This window comes from Kwoniella shivajii, chromosome 11 (assembly GCF_035658355.1).
Source record: "Kwoniella shivajii chromosome 11, complete sequence".
NCBI lineage: Eukaryota > Fungi > Basidiomycota > Tremellomycetes > Tremellales > Cryptococcaceae > Kwoniella > Kwoniella shivajii.
Genome location: NC_085918.1, coordinates 1466851 through 1483245, shown reverse-complemented (window position 1 = coordinate 1483245; position 16395 = coordinate 1466851). Strand labels below are relative to the sequence as shown.

Below are 16395 nucleotides of genomic sequence, written 5' to 3'. Positions count from 1 at the left end.
CCTAACCCCTAACCCCTAACCCCTAACCCCTAACCCCTAACCCCTAACCCCTAACCCCCCCCTAACCCCTAACCCCTAACCCCTAACCCCTAACCCCTAACCCCCAACCCCTAACCCCCCCCTAACCCTGCAGATTGGTCCTCAGTGAGAAGTTCGCGGCCTGCGACGACGATGACGCGACAGAGAGCGTACACGACGTCGTGGGAACGAAAGGGAGGACGCTCCGATCAGCGAGCACCATGTGAGTTTGTCAAGTCTTGGGCCGCTGCTGACGATCATTCAGTTTTACTCGCTGTATCTCAGAGATGGGTGGTGCGGAACGAGACCACTACTATCCATGCCCCGATCGACTCCATCGATTCGGCAACAATGACCGGGTTCATGCAGTTGCAACCGGCACCTGGCGATTCATACATCGCAGGTGTCGACATGGGTTCGGCAAGGCAGGGTCAGGAGTGTCGAAATAAACGAAGATAATAGGGATGGGGGGCAGGACGCGGATCTATGTTTCTCACGGACAATTGTATTCAAAAGATATCCTCATGTCAGTATACCCGGTATACTCAGTGTCATTGTACTCGTCAATCTACCATGTATCTCTCGCTCTACACCACGGGTCAAGATTCACCGCGTCGCCGAGCCACGCTCCCCGATCACGTTCTGGGTTATTCGGAATGCACGCGTACGCTCGGGATACTCGGGGCTAGGGTACAAAAGGTATCGGGGGTGAATTGGCAAAACGACACCCTCACTCCGTCGTATATATTATAAATACAAATCTTGTCGTTTCCAAGTCACCCTCAACACCCTACTGCAAATCAACGAGATGTCCCAAGCCAACGCAATCACGACTACCATCAACAACCCGAAGCTCCGTCTTCTGAACGGTTTGAAAGCAGGATCAAAACCGGTGATGACTTTCATGGGGCTGTCTACGGTCAGAACTTCTCAGATCGTTGCTCAAACAGGTGTTGATGTGAGTTCCGAGTCGGTCGCTAGTCACTGAGATCCTCTCGCAGAGCATCATCCTCGACTGTGAACATGGAAACATCAGTGACGATTCAATGCACGACATGGTAGCTGCGATAGCTGCTTTAGACGTCTCTCCAATCGTGAGAATCAGAGCTCCTTTACCGGATTTGATCAAGCGGACACTTGACACTGGTGCACAGTAAGTTACTACTCTTCACGTCCAGGCTGACGTGCAGCGGTATCATGGTCCCCCAAATCAACACAGCAGCGGAAGCCGAGCTTGTCGTGAAATACTCGAAATTCCCGCCATACGGCTTGCGTGGCCAAGGTTCGCCTTTTCCTGGCCTTGCGCATGGTATAACCATACCTCAGTATATGAAATCAGCGAACGAGACTCTGTTGACCTGCATTCAGATTGAAACCAGAGAGGGATTGGAGAACGTCGATGCGATCTGTGCTGTGGATGGTGTTGGTGAGTTGATTGCAAAGGAGCCTGTGACTAAACCTTTCGAAAGATATCGTTTTCATTGGTCCCAACGATTTAGCACAATCCTTGTTAGGCTACGTTCCAGCTCGAGGCGACGAACCCGAATTCGTAGCCGCCATGGACAAGATCGTAGCATCAGCACGAAAACACGGTAAATGGGTAAGTAGACTATCCAACAGCGGTAAACTCGCAAAGGAACATCTACAAGTCTACGATACCGTTGCTCTGGGAGCCGATATGAAGGCGATCACCATGTGGTATCAGAATGAATTGCAAGATGTCAGGGGTTGAGCGGGGCTTACTTATTTGCGCATGTACCTTGTTCTGGCACGAGGATATCTCGCGCATTGAAAGTTACAGTATGCAACCATCGATTCTGTGAAATGTGATTGCTACGACTTGAAATGTTCATAATCTGTTCATCTCTCTTTCTTATATGCAGTACACTATGCATCGATTCATACAAGAAGCATGATAATTTAACTTCCCCTCTGATCACTCTCACAACTGAGCGATAGCTTCTATTTCAATTCGCGCGGTTGGGCCACCGGGAAGAGCACCAGCTTGGATACAGGTTCTAGCGGGTTTAGGACCCTCAGGAAGGAGCTGTCACAATGACGTGAGCCAAGGCAAAAGGAAAAAGACATGAACTTACAGCAACAAAGACATCGTTCATCGGAAGCATGTCATTCATATCCTTCAAGTATATGTTGAACTTGACAACTTTGTCGAGCGATGAACCGGAAAGTTCGAGAACTTCTTTCAAGGCGGTAAGGGATTGTTTCTGTCAAATCGTCAGCTGGTACAAGGGAGATACGAAAGCAGCAAGCTCACAGTAGCAGTCTCAATGTCACCTTGACCGACTTGACCAGAAGCGAAGACTAATCCGGGAACTGTCACGGCGGGAGCTGTGGTATTATCAGCTAGAGTCGCAATGGGGAAGGGTGAAAGAGCTTACAGTTGTGAGGCTTGAGTGGGTATTTGTCGTTACCGATGATTTGCTTGGACATTTTGGATGGGTGTTTGGATATGGATGGGGATCGGGTCGCTGCGTCTTGACATATAAGTACTATTCCCGCAATGCAAACCCTTTCTGGTATCCGCTCAATTTGAGAGAATTCGGGGAATCGGGGGATTCGGGGCCAGCCGGTCACGGGTTGTCAAAGCTACTTCTCCCCCCGTTTGGCTGATGCACAAGTCAACCGTTGAGGATATCGGAGTACACTGATACCCGCTACTTCTCGGGAACCCATACATCCAATTCCGCAGTAGGTCCAACCCCGATTGGCCAGGATTGTATCGAGACGAAAATACGTATATAACCGGCAATCTCTGATATCTCATAATCGCCATAGCCTAAATCACCCACGATGACAGCGCCTTTCAACCCACCCGCCGCTGACCTTGCCGGCAAGCCCAAAGTCACGCCTTGGGTACCCCCACCCACATCCAAACTAGACATCGACTGGGCTAAGCTCAGGACAATTGACTTGTCCATACTTGACAACCCGGACCCCACAGTGGTGCAAGATCTAGTCGACACCTGTAGAGTTGCTATCCGAGACGATGGATTCATCTTCCTCGAGCACTACGGCATCTCAATTGAGCAAGTGAGTGTGTTTACATTTGCTTGAGATGTAGCTTATCCCAAGCGGTTCGCTCGATCAGCTTCACAGACAATTTGACATTGCCCAATACCTGCACCAACATATAAGCGACGAAGACAAGGAGAGACTTCACTGGAATCCAGATGAGAGTGGGACTTTCGCCGGTTGGAAGCCAATGTGGGGATGGAGGGTAGGTCGTTCTCGTATAGAGCTACAGCTAACCCGGGTAGAAAGACAAAGGTAACAAGGACAATATCGAGCATTTCAACTACTACCAGCCCCAGTTCGAGTCTATGGATCGAATTCCAACATGTATGCACCCATTCTGGGACGAAATAGTCGACTTTTGTAACTACTTGACCTATTCGGTCAACAGGAGACTCTTAACTCTGCTCTCGAAAGTCTTGGAAATGCCAGACAACTTCCTTTGGGACTTGGTACAGTCCAAAAACGGTCCAGTGGGTCAAGGCTATTTCCGACAAGCTCTGTATTACGCTTCAGATGATGTCGTTCACGCGAAAGGTAAAGGAACCAGAATGAACGGGTATGTCCATTGTGTTTCGGTGTGTTCATCAACTCATGCTCTACACATAGTCATTGCGATTTCGGTACGACTACCATGCTGTTCTCCGTGCCCATCTCCTCGCTGCAAATCTGGGGGAGAGATGAGCAATGGAGATACGTGCCATACAAACCCGGATCGCTTGTGATCAACATCGGTGAGACCTTGGAGCGTGAGTACATCGTTATTGTGTGTGCTCCGAGGTGCTAACTGAGAGATCATCAGTCGTATCGGGTGGTCACTTCAGAGCGACTAGGCATAGAGTAGTCGACCCTCCCGCCGACCAACTGAGCTCTGATCGTCTATCGCTTGTTCTCTTCCAAGCGTCAGAAGGCGATCTCCGAATGGAACCCGCTTACCAATCACCTTTATTGCAACGTGAAGGCTGTTTCGACTCTCAGGGGGCTTATCGGGAATTCAAACGGTTGCGTGAAAGGGGTGTTCCCGTAAGTTGTCAGACTGATGCTCCAATAAGAGCTGACTCGGTGAGTTCGAGCAGATCCCGACCAATAGACAATGGCGAGAAGTCCAAATTGCCGACGCTCATCATCCCACCGATGCCGCTCCCAACGACAAGATCGTTGTCAAGGAAGGAAAGAGATTCATTCAAAGGGAATATCTGGGTGTCAACATCCTGCTTCCTGCTTAGCCTCGAGGATATTTGCAGGATTCGGTATCTTATTGTATTGATTTTCTCTAAATGCAGCTATGTACAGCCTTGTATCAGAGACGTCTGACGATGTTCCCCGCGCAATGAATATGCAAGTAGATGTCTTACATGTCTGCGTGTCGACTACCTGGGTTCGAAGATGGATTGTGAGAACTGCCGTCTGCCGGGACGTAGAGCTGAAAATAGCCTTTGTCATTCCATACGACCGTTATCTCTTGCGTTGGCCCTGGTCGCGATAAGCACTCGTTTAGATAGAACGCCAGGTATTACGTAGATGCCACAGCTTGTCGGGTCGTTCGGCGCGAACAGCGATTCGGGGAGATTTGGGGATAATGCGGGCTGCTCGGACCACGGTAAGCAGGCAAACTCGACTACGCAGTTGACCAAAGTAACGCCACAAATTGCACTGGTTCCCCAATCATACCCAAGTCTCCCAAATACCCCCGAGTTGCTCGGTCAGGTGTGTGCCAATCCATGTCGAATACCCACCTCAAAGGCACCTCATAAGGCAAGCAGTATCTCCCACATCTCAACTCTGCTCAGTCTTTCACGGCCACCCAGCTAGAATCGAGATGAGCGCAGTAGACCTCAATTACGGTGTGACTGTCGCTGAGACAGAAGCTAAAGATTATCAAGTTTCCGGTGACAAGGTCGAACCAGTCGACGAAGATGTCCAGTGGACTGAAGACGATGAGAAGACGCAAAAATCAGCTCTAAGAAAGCTCGACTGTACTTTGATACCTGTCTTCAGTCTGATTTTCATGATGGCCTCACTTGATCGTTCAAACATCGGAAACGCCAATCTAACGTCAGTCTCCCATTACCAGTTGTTGTGTGCAGGTGCTGATTGCCGTATCATAGTGGCTTCTCCACTGATTTGGGCTTGGTGAATAATCAGTTCGGTGCTGCGGTCGCTGTGGTCTACTCAACATACGTCATCTTCGAGCCCATATACTCTATCTTGTTGAAGATTGTCTCCGCTCGGTACATGTGTAAGTTGCCGGGGTATCTTTTCTCGCTGACTCTTGCGTAGTGACCTGGTCAATCACTTGTTGGGCTGCAGTCACTATCGGTGCTGCATTCGTTAAAAACTACCACCAGCTCCTGGCCACCCGAATCCTACTAGGCGTTTTCGAAGCAGTATGCGCTCCATCCATCGCAATCTACCTCACAATGACTTACCGAAGGACAGAGTATGTCCGACGACAGACTGCTATCCAGGCATGCTCCGCGTTGTCAGGGGCCTTTGGTGGTCTACTTGCTTATGGTCTCTCTCAGATCGACCACGCGGGAATGAAGGGTTGGCAATGGATGTGAGCGGGTCGTGTCCAGGACGTGGCTTACACTGTCAATAGGTACTTGGTCGAGGGTTTGATCTCAGCGTGCCTGATTCCTCTCGCGTGGTTTGTTATCCCCAACAGGCCTTCCGAGCTTCGATGGTTAAATCAGGCGGAGCGCGATGTTTTCGAGAAGAGAGCGTTGTTGAACAGAAAGTTCTACGATGAGCGTGACCAATTTTCATGGAGACAAGTGAAAAACGCATATGCCGACTGGAGAACCATGGTTCAGTGAGTCTTGCTTCTACATCTTGGCCAAAGAATGGAGCATAATACCCCTTTGACAGCGCTATCAACCACTTTGGTATCGACTGCACTTTGTACTCCATTACTACTTTTATGCCTACTCTGTGTGCTGGTTTAGGCTTCACCACAACTGTTCAAGCTCAACTTTTGACTATCCCTGGTAAGACGATGATACTGTAGAGGCCCCCTCATTGCTGACTCCGCCGGTAGTCTACGCCATCGCTGCCAGTGCATTCATCGCTGCCGGTATATACTCGGACAAGTATAAGCTTCGATCGCCATTCATCATCTTCGGTTTGACCGCCAACATTATCGGATATATCATGCTTGCCGCAGCACCCCAGGTCGGCGTACGTTACGCAGGTATTTTTATCGCCTCCATTGGTCTATACATCCCCACCTGTCTGAACAACTTGTGGGCTGCCGATAATCACGCGCCTCACTACAAGAGGGCTACGACTTGTGGTACTATCGTTTTCATCGGTAACATCGCTGGTGCCGTTGTGCCTTTGGTTTTCACGGCTCAGACCAAGCCGCGTTATTTGAAAGGTATCTACTTTGTCTTGGGAATGACTGTGATGTCTTTGTTCTGTACTATCGCTCTACTCATCGGAACCGTTCAGAAGAACAAGAAGAAGGCTGAACAGATCGCTGCTGGAGCCCCTGATAACCATGATTTGGGGGATAAAAATCCTCACTATCCCTTGTTCCTATAGAGTCGATATGACTGGGATTTTGGCTCGTGAGTTATACGACTTCATTGCTACACAAGTTCCTTTTGATTGTATGATTCTCTTGCCCTCGAAGATTCCTTGCAGAGTTATATTTATATCAACCGTTGTGTTCTATATTTTGAGTGCCTTTGCTGTGAACGTATGCATGTTTTGTATGTGGGCCATTTATTCCACGTGCATCTATATTACGTAATACATGGAACACTCCGCAGTTCATCAAGTTTTTCATACACATCACTTCTTGTACTTCCTCATCGCTAGGACGCACAGGTGAGTTCTTATTATACATGCTAGGACGCTGAGAAAGTACAGACTCCCACACCGCAAGGCTGGGACCGTTCTGGGAGACTCGGGGTAAATGCAGATGCATGTGTGACAAGATTCGGGCTAAGGACGACTCGGGGTCAATCTGCCTTAGTCATGTGCGATAAGCTGTGAGCTCATATATAGATGTTCTTCGATGGCCTCTGTTGCTCCTTACCACCTGGAACTGCTCAACAATATGCCTGTCAGTAAACCCGCTGCACCTTTCCAACCTCCTTCATCGGAAGGCAAGTGTGACATCCCGGAATGGGAGATTCCGCCTGCCACTCAACTGGACCACGATTTTGCGGAACTCCATACGCTCGACTTGTCGTTGCTGGACTCTGACGACCCGAAAGTGGTTGATGATCTTGTTCAGATGGTAAAGACAGCGATCAAGGAAGATGGATTCCTGTATGTGAAGAATTACGGAGTTTCCATTGAGCAGGTGAGTTCCCTCTGCTTGTAGCGCGTGACTCAGGGTATACAGCTTCATCGTCAATTTGCTATCGCACAATATAACCACCGGAATATCTCCGAGGAAGAGCAAGAACGCCTCTTATGGCATCCGGAGACAGGTGTTTATTCAGGATATAAACGTCCTTATGGTTGGAAGGTGAATACTATTCATCTATCACGACTCGGACAATGTGCTGACTGCAACGTCCAGAGAGAAAAGCAAGCCTTGGATGGAATCAAACACTTCAACTTTTACAAACCCGAATTTGACGAGATTGACCGCATCCCGGAATGTATCCACCCATTCTTCGATGAGATTACTGCGTTCTGCAATGTAAGTTCAGCTAGTCAAAGATGCTGATAAGCTGACTACTGATCCAACAGTACATGTCCAAGTCAGTGAACCGAAGACTCTTGACGATCCTTTCCCGAGTTCTTGAGTTGGACGATGAGTTCATTTGGAGAACGGCGCAATCAAAGCAAGGTCCTACTGGCGAAGGATATTTCCGACACGCCTTGTTCCAACCTTTGGCTTCCGAAACGAAAGAGCTGTCCAAAGGTCTCAGGATGCACGGTCATTGTGACTTTGGTATGTGTCTCTCGCGTCTACAGTTCAAGCTAATCGGCGCCTTTAGGAATGTTGACTCTGTTGTTCTCTGTACCTGTCAGTAGTCTGCAGATTTGGGGTGCGGACGAGAGATGGAGGTATGTCAAGTATGAGCCAGGAGCGCTAGTTGTCAACCTCGGTGAAACATTGGTCAGTTCATATCTCTCACAAATAGGCTGCGTGGTCCTGATCAAAGTGTGACGTATCAAACAGGAAATCCTCTCTGGCGGTCATTTCAAAGCTACCAGACACAGGGTCTTTGAGCCACCTGAAGACCAAAGAGCGTTTGAAAGACTGTCCCTCGTTATATTCCAAAGCTCAATCGGCGATTTGATGATGCAGCCTGCAATGGGTGAGTGTATTCTCAACGTAGCTTCCGCTCTCCTGCTGATTGTCGGATAATATCACCAATGGGTGCACAGAGTCACCTCTGATTCAGCGAGAAGGATTTGTCAACTACCAAGGGTGTTTCAAGGAGTACAAGCGATTCCGTGATGCTGGGATGCCTGTACCTTCCAACCGACAGTGGCGAGAAGGGCAGATCAAAGATGGTAGAGAGGTCACAGACGTTGTCAACAATCAGGTCGGTAAAGATAGAGTTGAGATCAACGGCAAATTGTTCTCGAAAAGAGAGTTTTTTGGTATGACTGTTTTACTTCCAGTCTGACGTGCTGTACTCTGTGATCCGTAGCTCATGTATTCTTTGATTGAAGATCTCACAAGTCCATCAGAAAGTGCTACCATGCCGAACAACAAATACCGTCCCGCATGACTCATTTCTGTTGTAAGCGACCTGATTTTGAACCGGCACCATTCTGTTGAAGATTGCATCGGCACTACAAGGGCAACAATCGAAAGTACAAAAGTCCTGCCAAGAGGTACAAATCACAACTCGAGGTTGTCCAGCTACAATCGTTCAGCTTCGTTCTGACTACTTGTCCCTTTGTCGGTCTCATCCTTCACTTGACACCATATCTCACATACCGCAGCCAGCTCGCAACATATTATACAGAATCGACTCTGACCATAGAAGTGTTGTGAGCGACGTGCTTCTCGTCTTCCTTCGCTTCGAGGTCTTCCACCTGCTCATGTTGACCGATTTGAGCGACTGTTGCGCCGACACCGGTAGTAATATAGTTCTTGTACTCCCAACCCCATCGGAATTTACCGAACATCTCGTCGACTTCCTCCAGAGAACGGCCTTTGAGCTCGGGTGCAGCCACAATTGCAAAGATCAACGCGAGCCCGGCTAGTTTCGATATGAGCTGTCGTGCTTTGAATAGAAGATGGGCGACTCACCAAACCCAGCGAACAGATACCCAATCTTAGGTCCTTGAGTGGCTTGATGAACCTGGATGTAAGGACTGGCGAACCCCCACAACCAATTTCCCAAGACATCTACTGTAGTCCCGACTTGAACCAGTTTTCTCCTCATTCTGATACCACCCATCTCAGGTACAACGATATAAGCATGTGTCGCCCAAGATAATTTGGCTGACCATAACATCAACGTCCAACAGGCTACTACTACATTGTTTTCGGTACTAGATCGGTTAGGTTTAGAAGCCAAGCCTGCGGCCAATCCGTCAAAGAGCACGAGTAAGGCAGAGCCGATGATGAGCAGTGGACGACGTCCGACCCGATCGGTCAGGAGAAGACCTGTCAGTCCACCGATCATACCCATCAATTGACAGAGGATGGTATATGTGAATGACTTGTTTCCCAGACCGATCGACTTGAAGAAGGTTGCTCCGTAAGCATTGTAGAACGCGTTACCCGTAGATGGATAGAAGAAGAAGAACAAGATGGTGTATATGAATTGTTTGTAAGCGACTTTGGATACCAGATCTCTCCATCTTGCTGTAGCGTGAGTCCGATCATATTCGATGGCGTATGTGATTCCTTCCAACTCGGCTTCGCACATACCGGCATCGACATCCTGCTTTCTCCTGAGTCGTTTGAGTGCTTTCAGCGCTTGGTCGGGCTTGCCATGAGCCACCAGCCAACGTGGCGATTCGGCGGCAAATGGCCAACAACCAGCGATCATAACCACAGGGATGAGTTGAACGGCGATCGGTACCATCCAGCCGATTTTTCTGGTTTCGGTTGCGTAATGTTGACACATACCGGCACCCCAGACGGAAGCCAAGTTGGCCATTGGGGCTAATAGACCGGAGAAGAAACCTCTTAAAGCAGTTGGGGCGATTTCAGAAGCATACGAAGCGATTGTGCCATCGATCCAGCCAACGGCGATGTATGACACTGTTCGGCCAGCGATAAAGGTGTTGAAGTTTCCAGCGGCCAGCTGGACTATAGCAGCTTCATTCAGGACAACATCTTACGATGGGACGCAGGCTACACGTACTTGCGACGGAGATGACCTGAATACACGCGATAGCTGCCAGAAGGACTTTGTAACCGAATCTTTCGGCGATTGGCTCAAAGGACAGAGTACCGGCCATTCGCCCGATGTAGACGACTGGAACCGACGTCAGCAAGAGCACACTCAAAGTGAATTGCTCGACGTACCAGAGTTGGCGACGGCTTTCTGTAACGTAGTCAATTTGCCATTGGTACCGAATTGACCCAACCAGGACGGCAAAGCTTGTAAAGAACCAAAGGTGGACGTGTCGCTGCAATAACCTCAAGTTCAGCTATGGTACGCTCATCGTGAAACACTGACAGTCCGAAGATGACATTGGCCCAACAGAAAGTGAAGACGCAAAAGGCCAAGTATGGCGTCGCTTGAGACCAGTCTTGTTTGAATCCCATCGTGAATCTAGTTGGTCGAATTGGCGCGGAGACTATTCGTGGGGGATGAGGTTCTTCAGTCGTTCATACGAGTATAAATAAGCATGACTGTATCTTCTTATCTTGAGCAGCTATCCGAATAGAACATTCATCAACCCCGAACTTGCCCAGTAAAGGGATGTCAATTTACATTGTGTTGATTGGGCGAAATGTGAGAACCCCGAGAACATTCGGGGTCACTCGGGGTGATGTCGCAGAAATCCCCAATCTGGTGATATAGCGCCCGGCAGACCGGTGCTTATCTTCGCGGCGGCCAAAACAAAACAGTTCACCGTTTACATATAGTTATACCTGCTAACCGCATTACATAGAGTAGATTCAAACTTGATCCATATCACAAACGCGATGCCTGCTGTCAAGCCTGGTGCAACCGTCCTCGTCACTGGAGCTTCCGGTTATATCGCTGCGTGAGTGAACTTGTTGCCCAGCGCTGCTGTGAGAGGCTAACGGATACCATGCTCAGTCATATCACTCGGGAATTCCTCGAACATGGCTACAACGTCCGAGGTACAGTCAGAGATGAAACGAAAGGCCAGTATCTTGCCAACTTGTTCAAGGGGTTGAAGGGGGAGTTCTCATACGTCATAGTGCGGGAGATTGCAGAGGTGAGTGCACTTTGCATAGTTATTTTTGCATGAAGCGGTGTAGCTGAATCAATTGTTGTCTTAGGACGGTGCTTTTGACGAGGCTGTCAAGGGGATGGACGGTGTCTGTCATGTCGCTAGGTGAGTGGTGTTTATGAAGGGAATCATAGCTGAGCCTCGATAGTCCCGTAACGTTTGTGGTTGAGCATCTAGAGGATGTTGCTGTTCCAGCTGTGAAGGGAACAGTCGGAGTACTGAAGAGTATACAGAAGAACGCGTATGTAATGTCACTCCAGACATAGTCTTTATATCGCTGATTATCATGTCAGCCCTACGTGTCAACGAGTAGTATACACAGCCTCAAGTGGAACCATTAATGGTCCTGGAGGTCCCCCTACAAGGCAAGTTGCAGCAGTGTGAAGTACCGCCGTGATAGCTAAGGTTCGCAACAGGTACAATGAAGAAGATTGGAATGAGGTCGACCTGATCAGATGTGAAAAGGAAGGCGTAGAAGCGCCGGGAGACTCAAAGTACCGAGGTAGGCATGGGATATAATTGCTTGATGTGCTGATGTTGTGCAGCGAGCAAAGTACTAGCCGAAAGAGCGTACTGGGACTTTTTGAAGAACGAGCAAGTCGCTTTCGATGGAGTAACGATCCACCCTCCTATGGTGTATGGACCCATCATACATCAATGCGACGATCCTGCTAAGCTCAATCACTCTGTAGGTAGTGAGTGGATTTTCTCTTCCCTTTGGCCGACTCGGAACTCTCGCTGAACTTTGACAGACCGGATCTACCCTTACATCGCCGGCAGGATGAAACAGTCTGATCTCCCAGAGAGCGGGTCAAACTTTGTCGATGTGCGAGATGGTCAGTCAACTCCAGAGCTTTATGACGATTGCTGACCTGTCCTCAGTTGCCTCGGCCGAGTTCCGCGCTATGATCACGCCGGAAGCGGGTGGCAATCGATTTTGTGTGTCAGCTGGGCCATATAGCGGTAATGATGTATGCCTGGTATGTCATGAAGGTTCTCTCTCTCATTAAACACAATGCTGAGTTACACTAGGTTCTCAATCGCGAGATGCCCACACTCCGTAACATCCCCACGGCTAATACAACTCCAGGATATCGTGAGGAATTGGCCAAGACGTCGAATGTGGTTGATGGCTCAAAGGCTGCCAGGATCTTGGGGATCGAGTACAGGACTATTGAGGACACCGTTCGAGATACTGTTAACAGTTTAGTACAAAGATTTGACATCCAATAATGCATCAAGTGCAACGATTCACAGATAGCGAATTATGTACAGACATGCATTCCAAAAGGTAAGATTGCCAATCGGGGACATTTGCAAAGAGCCAATGGAAATTTACGAATTGTAAACCTCCACTCACTCGGGTGCTTCGGGGTGATTTTGGGAACGGGAATAAAGTGCTGCATTCGACGCGAATCATTTATACGATTCTTGGTATCTCTCACCCCGAACTTCCCCATCATGATTGTTGAAACGCACCTTGTCCATCACATAGACGTGACCGTAAGAGTACTACCATGTCCGACAACGCCCCCGTCATCAACCATGCCGCCGCTCAGAGTAGCACAGCCTCTCGGAAGAGAAAGCTGCATAGGGCATGTGATTACTGTCGTGAACATCGTATAAAGTAAGCTTCCCGCGGTGTCCGCTGCATCGTCACTGAGGCCAAACTGGTGCTGTAGATGTCAATATGATCGACCCGATATATGTAAACATTGCTTAGACTGGGATATCCCTTGTGAAAAAGTGGCTTCTCCTCCCAGGGTTCGTCATCACACCCTGTTTCTGCACCACCGTTATACTGATCCCCAGAGACCGCAGGACACTCGCCCTCGCAAGCGCTTGATGTCAAAGAGTCTCGAAGCCGAGGAAGTACAGGACATAGAACCAATCTATCTCGGAGGAACAAGCATCTCACAGCTGGTTTGGTTCTTCTGCCCAGCGACCGCAAAAAGCAAACTTCACGCACTGGATGTCAAGTATGATCTCTACAGAGGAGCTCTTTGTGACAGCGACGAACAGGGATTACTGGTGGGGAGGGATCCAAAGGTTACGAGGCGAGAAAGGCTGGGAGCTCCTTTGCTCAATACGGCTTTCGCCAAGCTGGCGGAAAGTGTCGGAGCCGAGACCGTTCTCCAGAGTCGTGAGTCCATTGAACTACCGCCTAGTCGTACAGCTGATGATCGCCTCAGTGTATGATACGGCTTCTGAAAGGATCATCCCTATCTTCCCGGTCATCTCGAAACATGAGAGGTGAGTCTATTTTACCCATTGACTTTATGCATTCTCTGACATCTATCAAGCTTGCTCAATGATCAGCCTGATGAGAAGTATTGGGAACGCTTTGTCGAGCTGCACCACAATTCCGCTCCACCAACGCCTCTTCCAGGAATAGTCCGAATCATTCATTGCGCATTGGCAGCCATGTCCAGAGAAGTCCCTGCCGACATAAGACAAAACATACTTTCAACCTTACACAACCGCCTGGCCGGACCGGAGCTCGACAGAATACGTCGTACATCGACCATCGCGAGTGTACAGGTGCTGGTATCTCTCGCAATGTGTGATGAGCTGAGCGGCAATGGGATTAGTTTTACTTGGTTGCAGCTGGGAGAAGCGATTCGTATGGCTCAAGAGCTTGTGAGCATGTTCTTTCCAAATTCCTAGGGGCGTGGCCTTGCGGTTTTTTCCCACTCCCACGTAGCTTCCTGACGTGTTGTCCTGCACACCGCCCACCTTGCGAGATTCAAATTTTGACTGTACCTCGTGATAGGCTCTGCACAGAAATATATCCCTCGACCTCGTACCACTTGCCCAACGTAATCGACGTGCCAGAGTTTGGGGCGCGTGTATATGTGCGGATCGATGGTGAGTCGTCTTGAGGAGGGCGACGCTGATGGCAAACAGGATATCTCTCCGTTTGGGTCAGGCTTGTATGATTGATCTCGATATGAGTGATACACCAGGCCCACAAGCGTATCCAGATCACGTCAAAGATCCCTCGTCTGGAAGGTGGTCACCATCGTTTAGATTTCTAGCTGAAATGACTAAAATGAGTGTCTTGCTTGGCCGTGTCTGTAAGTGGTATCCCGGCACGGTGTTATGACTCTATCACACGCTGATGTGCCATTAGACAAACTGACAAGCTCGCCATATGGTCTTTTCAAGGCGGATGATGCGTCACTGCTAATCGCTCAGACCGAGATTGACATGTGGATCGCTCAATTACCCAAAGCATGGCCGTACTCTCCTACGATGCAAACGTATGACGCTGCAGAGCTGATCAACGTGTTCTGTGTCGCGCTCGAGGTGAGTCTGATGTCGAGCACGCGATGTTGACTGACTTTATCAAGTTCACTCTGCTCCGACCCTTCCAATGGCCGGTTGGCGCTATCCCTCATCATCTCGTCTACCGCCCAGCACCTCAGCGGTGGTCGGTTTTGGTCAATAGAGCACGTCAAGCTACTATTTGGGCAGAAACGGCCTCAGGGAAGTTCTGCCTAGATGTATGGTCTTTCGTGACGTATCCTATCAGTACGTGAACCTTCGATCCCGCCGGGACCGTGGCTGACGACACTACCAGTATGCGCTTTGTTTGTCCACATAAGGATGTACGAACAGAACCAAACCGAAGAAGCCAGATCATTCATCGATCGGACCGACGACATCATACAAGGATGGGCAGCAACTCTACCTGATAGTCCTTCGCGATCCAAGATCGCCGCGATGACCAGGCTGCTCCGGGAAACAGCTGGACCCAGTAATTCTTCGCCTACGAACTCACTGGATATCATGACACCGGGTGGTTCATTGGCACGCAATTGGCTGGAGACGGTAAGCAGCGGTATGCCAATGCCGAATCTGGGTATGCAGAATTACCGAAACAACAATGCAGGGAATGGTATATTGGGAGAGCTTGACCTAGAGCTTGGACCCGGTTTGGGTGCGTTTGATGGGACTGATTGTGGTTTCGACTTTGCCATGTAGTATTCTGTTTGTATTTCCATTGTATCGATGTGACATATCTCGGATTCACGCAGTATCAAAATCCCCCTTCGCCTCTGACCCGCTGAATCGCCCCCTTGACCCCTACCAGACTCTTCATAGGACCCTTTGGCGGCTTCGGCACGCCTGGCAGCTCTTTCCCTCGGCTATCTCTCCATTTTCCGTCTGCAGGATCGACGAGGCCGTAGAACTTGGTGTTTTGATTGGACTCTATTGCCTCCCGCCACTCGGAACAGATCAGATGCGATGAGAGGAGCATGTTGATTTCTTGAGAATGGAACCAGCTCTGCGTGTCTTGATTTCCGTTGCCCTGGATCCCAATGTGCCCGTCGACGACTACTGTCAGCAATGCTCTATCCACTCACTCACTCATTAACTTGACGTGGCAGTTCCTGCTTTTATCCTTTGCATTCAACGGAGTCTTCTGATCCTTCCCAGTGTACCAGTATATTTTGAGGTTGCCTTTGTCGTCAGGAGATAGCTTCGAGTACATTTCGGACGATACCATGGAGTTTGTCCCTCCTTGGAAGGGCAGGAGTTCTCCCTAAATGTCAGCGGTATTGCAGTAGATCACCCACCTCGTCGTTGAAGCCCAGGTCCATGTAAATCTCCACGAGGACACCCCGCTGCACCGCGGAAAGAGCCGCTTCTACCACGGGTGCGGCGTTGAACGTTGGTGTTTGGCTGTCGTCAGCTGAATAGACCCACAAGTTTCACTCACACGAACACGGACTCTTTCGCAAACTTGAAACCCGCCAGCCACGCTTGATCCTGTGGGACATATGTATCCCCATGACCTGGTACTCCACGAGGCGGCCTGTTGACCAACGCCATGGGGACAGGATCGTGGGGAGAATGGAGGAATATGGGTTTGAATTTTTCCGCATTCGGTGGTGGGGTAGCATCGTTGGATGATATCTTTGTGCCGGTGTCTAACAGGAGAGTCAGCGTTACATCTTATTGAGATACCCACTT

At 49.4% G+C, this 16395-nt stretch overlaps 10 protein-coding genes across 10 annotated transcripts; 7 read left to right on the top strand and 3 right to left on the bottom strand.

Moving 5' to 3' along the window:
- Nucleotides 1-826: 826 nt before the first annotated feature.
- Nucleotides 827-1175, top strand: IL334_007967 (uncharacterized protein; the record flags this gene model as incomplete). Its single annotated transcript, XM_062939656.1, has 2 exons — nucleotides 827-976; nucleotides 1020-1175. The coding sequence occupies 2 exons, from the start codon at nucleotides 827-829 to the stop codon at nucleotides 1173-1175; spliced, it is 306 nt and encodes a 101-aa protein (XP_062795707.1).
- A 40-nt stretch (nucleotides 1176-1215) lies between these two features.
- IL334_007966 (uncharacterized protein) lies at nucleotides 1216-1750 on the top strand (the record flags this gene model as incomplete). Its single annotated transcript, XM_062939655.1, has 2 exons — nucleotides 1216-1444; nucleotides 1488-1750. The coding sequence occupies 2 exons, from the start codon at nucleotides 1216-1218 to the stop codon at nucleotides 1748-1750; spliced, it is 492 nt and encodes a 163-aa protein (XP_062795706.1).
- A 210-nt stretch (nucleotides 1751-1960) lies between these two features.
- IL334_007965 (uncharacterized protein) lies at nucleotides 1961-2469 on the bottom strand (the record flags this gene model as incomplete). Its single annotated transcript, XM_062939654.1, has 4 exons — nucleotides 1961-2065; nucleotides 2115-2243; nucleotides 2294-2367; nucleotides 2418-2469. 4 exons carry the CDS (start codon nucleotides 2467-2469, stop codon nucleotides 1961-1963), a joined length of 360 nt encoding a protein of 119 aa, XP_062795705.1.
- Nucleotides 2470-2829: 360 nt separating this feature from the next.
- On the top strand, nucleotides 2830-4277 carry IL334_007964 (uncharacterized protein; the record flags this gene model as incomplete). Its single annotated transcript, XM_062939653.1, has 6 exons — nucleotides 2830-3069; nucleotides 3128-3256; nucleotides 3510-3610; nucleotides 3661-3800; nucleotides 3854-4074; nucleotides 4128-4277. The coding sequence occupies 6 exons, from the start codon at nucleotides 2830-2832 to the stop codon at nucleotides 4275-4277; spliced, it is 981 nt and encodes a 326-aa protein (XP_062795704.1).
- A 593-nt stretch (nucleotides 4278-4870) lies between these two features.
- On the top strand, nucleotides 4871-6597 carry IL334_007963 (uncharacterized protein; the record flags this gene model as incomplete). The annotated part of the gene is made up of 6 exons (XM_062939652.1): nucleotides 4871-5106; nucleotides 5160-5290; nucleotides 5332-5611; nucleotides 5654-5866; nucleotides 5923-6041; nucleotides 6092-6597. The coding sequence occupies 6 exons, from the start codon at nucleotides 4871-4873 to the stop codon at nucleotides 6595-6597; spliced, it is 1485 nt and encodes a 494-aa protein (XP_062795703.1).
- A 520-nt stretch (nucleotides 6598-7117) lies between these two features.
- Nucleotides 7118-8651, top strand: IL334_007962 (uncharacterized protein; the record flags this gene model as incomplete). Its single annotated transcript, XM_062939651.1, has 7 exons — nucleotides 7118-7366; nucleotides 7409-7534; nucleotides 7589-7711; nucleotides 7762-7966; nucleotides 8013-8134; nucleotides 8198-8336; nucleotides 8407-8651. The coding sequence occupies 7 exons, from the start codon at nucleotides 7118-7120 to the stop codon at nucleotides 8649-8651; spliced, it is 1209 nt and encodes a 402-aa protein (XP_062795702.1).
- Nucleotides 8652-8988: 337 nt separating this feature from the next.
- IL334_007961 (uncharacterized protein) lies at nucleotides 8989-10756 on the bottom strand (the record flags this gene model as incomplete). Its single annotated transcript, XM_062939650.1, has 5 exons — nucleotides 8989-9233; nucleotides 9284-10294; nucleotides 10350-10463; nucleotides 10514-10617; nucleotides 10668-10756. 5 exons carry the CDS (start codon nucleotides 10754-10756, stop codon nucleotides 8989-8991), a joined length of 1563 nt encoding a protein of 520 aa, XP_062795701.1.
- Nucleotides 10757-11140: 384 nt separating this feature from the next.
- IL334_007960 (uncharacterized protein) lies at nucleotides 11141-12648 on the top strand (the record flags this gene model as incomplete). The annotated part of the gene is made up of 10 exons (XM_062939649.1): nucleotides 11141-11202; nucleotides 11259-11400; nucleotides 11465-11520; nucleotides 11564-11656; nucleotides 11709-11780; nucleotides 11832-11917; nucleotides 11961-12107; nucleotides 12168-12251; nucleotides 12298-12395; nucleotides 12448-12648. 10 exons carry the CDS (start codon nucleotides 11141-11143, stop codon nucleotides 12646-12648), a joined length of 1041 nt encoding a protein of 346 aa, XP_062795700.1.
- A 284-nt stretch (nucleotides 12649-12932) lies between these two features.
- IL334_007959 (uncharacterized protein) lies at nucleotides 12933-15402 on the top strand (the record flags this gene model as incomplete). Its single annotated transcript, XM_062939648.1, has 10 exons — nucleotides 12933-13042; nucleotides 13098-13179; nucleotides 13237-13558; nucleotides 13608-13668; nucleotides 13719-14055; nucleotides 14189-14270; nucleotides 14382-14492; nucleotides 14549-14724; nucleotides 14769-14949; nucleotides 14999-15402. 10 exons carry the CDS (start codon nucleotides 12933-12935, stop codon nucleotides 15400-15402), a joined length of 1866 nt encoding a protein of 621 aa, XP_062795699.1.
- A 55-nt stretch (nucleotides 15403-15457) lies between these two features.
- On the bottom strand, nucleotides 15458-15679 carry IL334_007958 (uncharacterized protein; the record flags this gene model as incomplete). Its single annotated transcript, XM_062939647.1, has 1 exon — nucleotides 15458-15679. One exon carries the CDS (start codon nucleotides 15677-15679, stop codon nucleotides 15458-15460), a length of 222 nt encoding a protein of 73 aa, XP_062795698.1.
- Nucleotides 15680-16395: the final 716 nt, after the last annotated feature.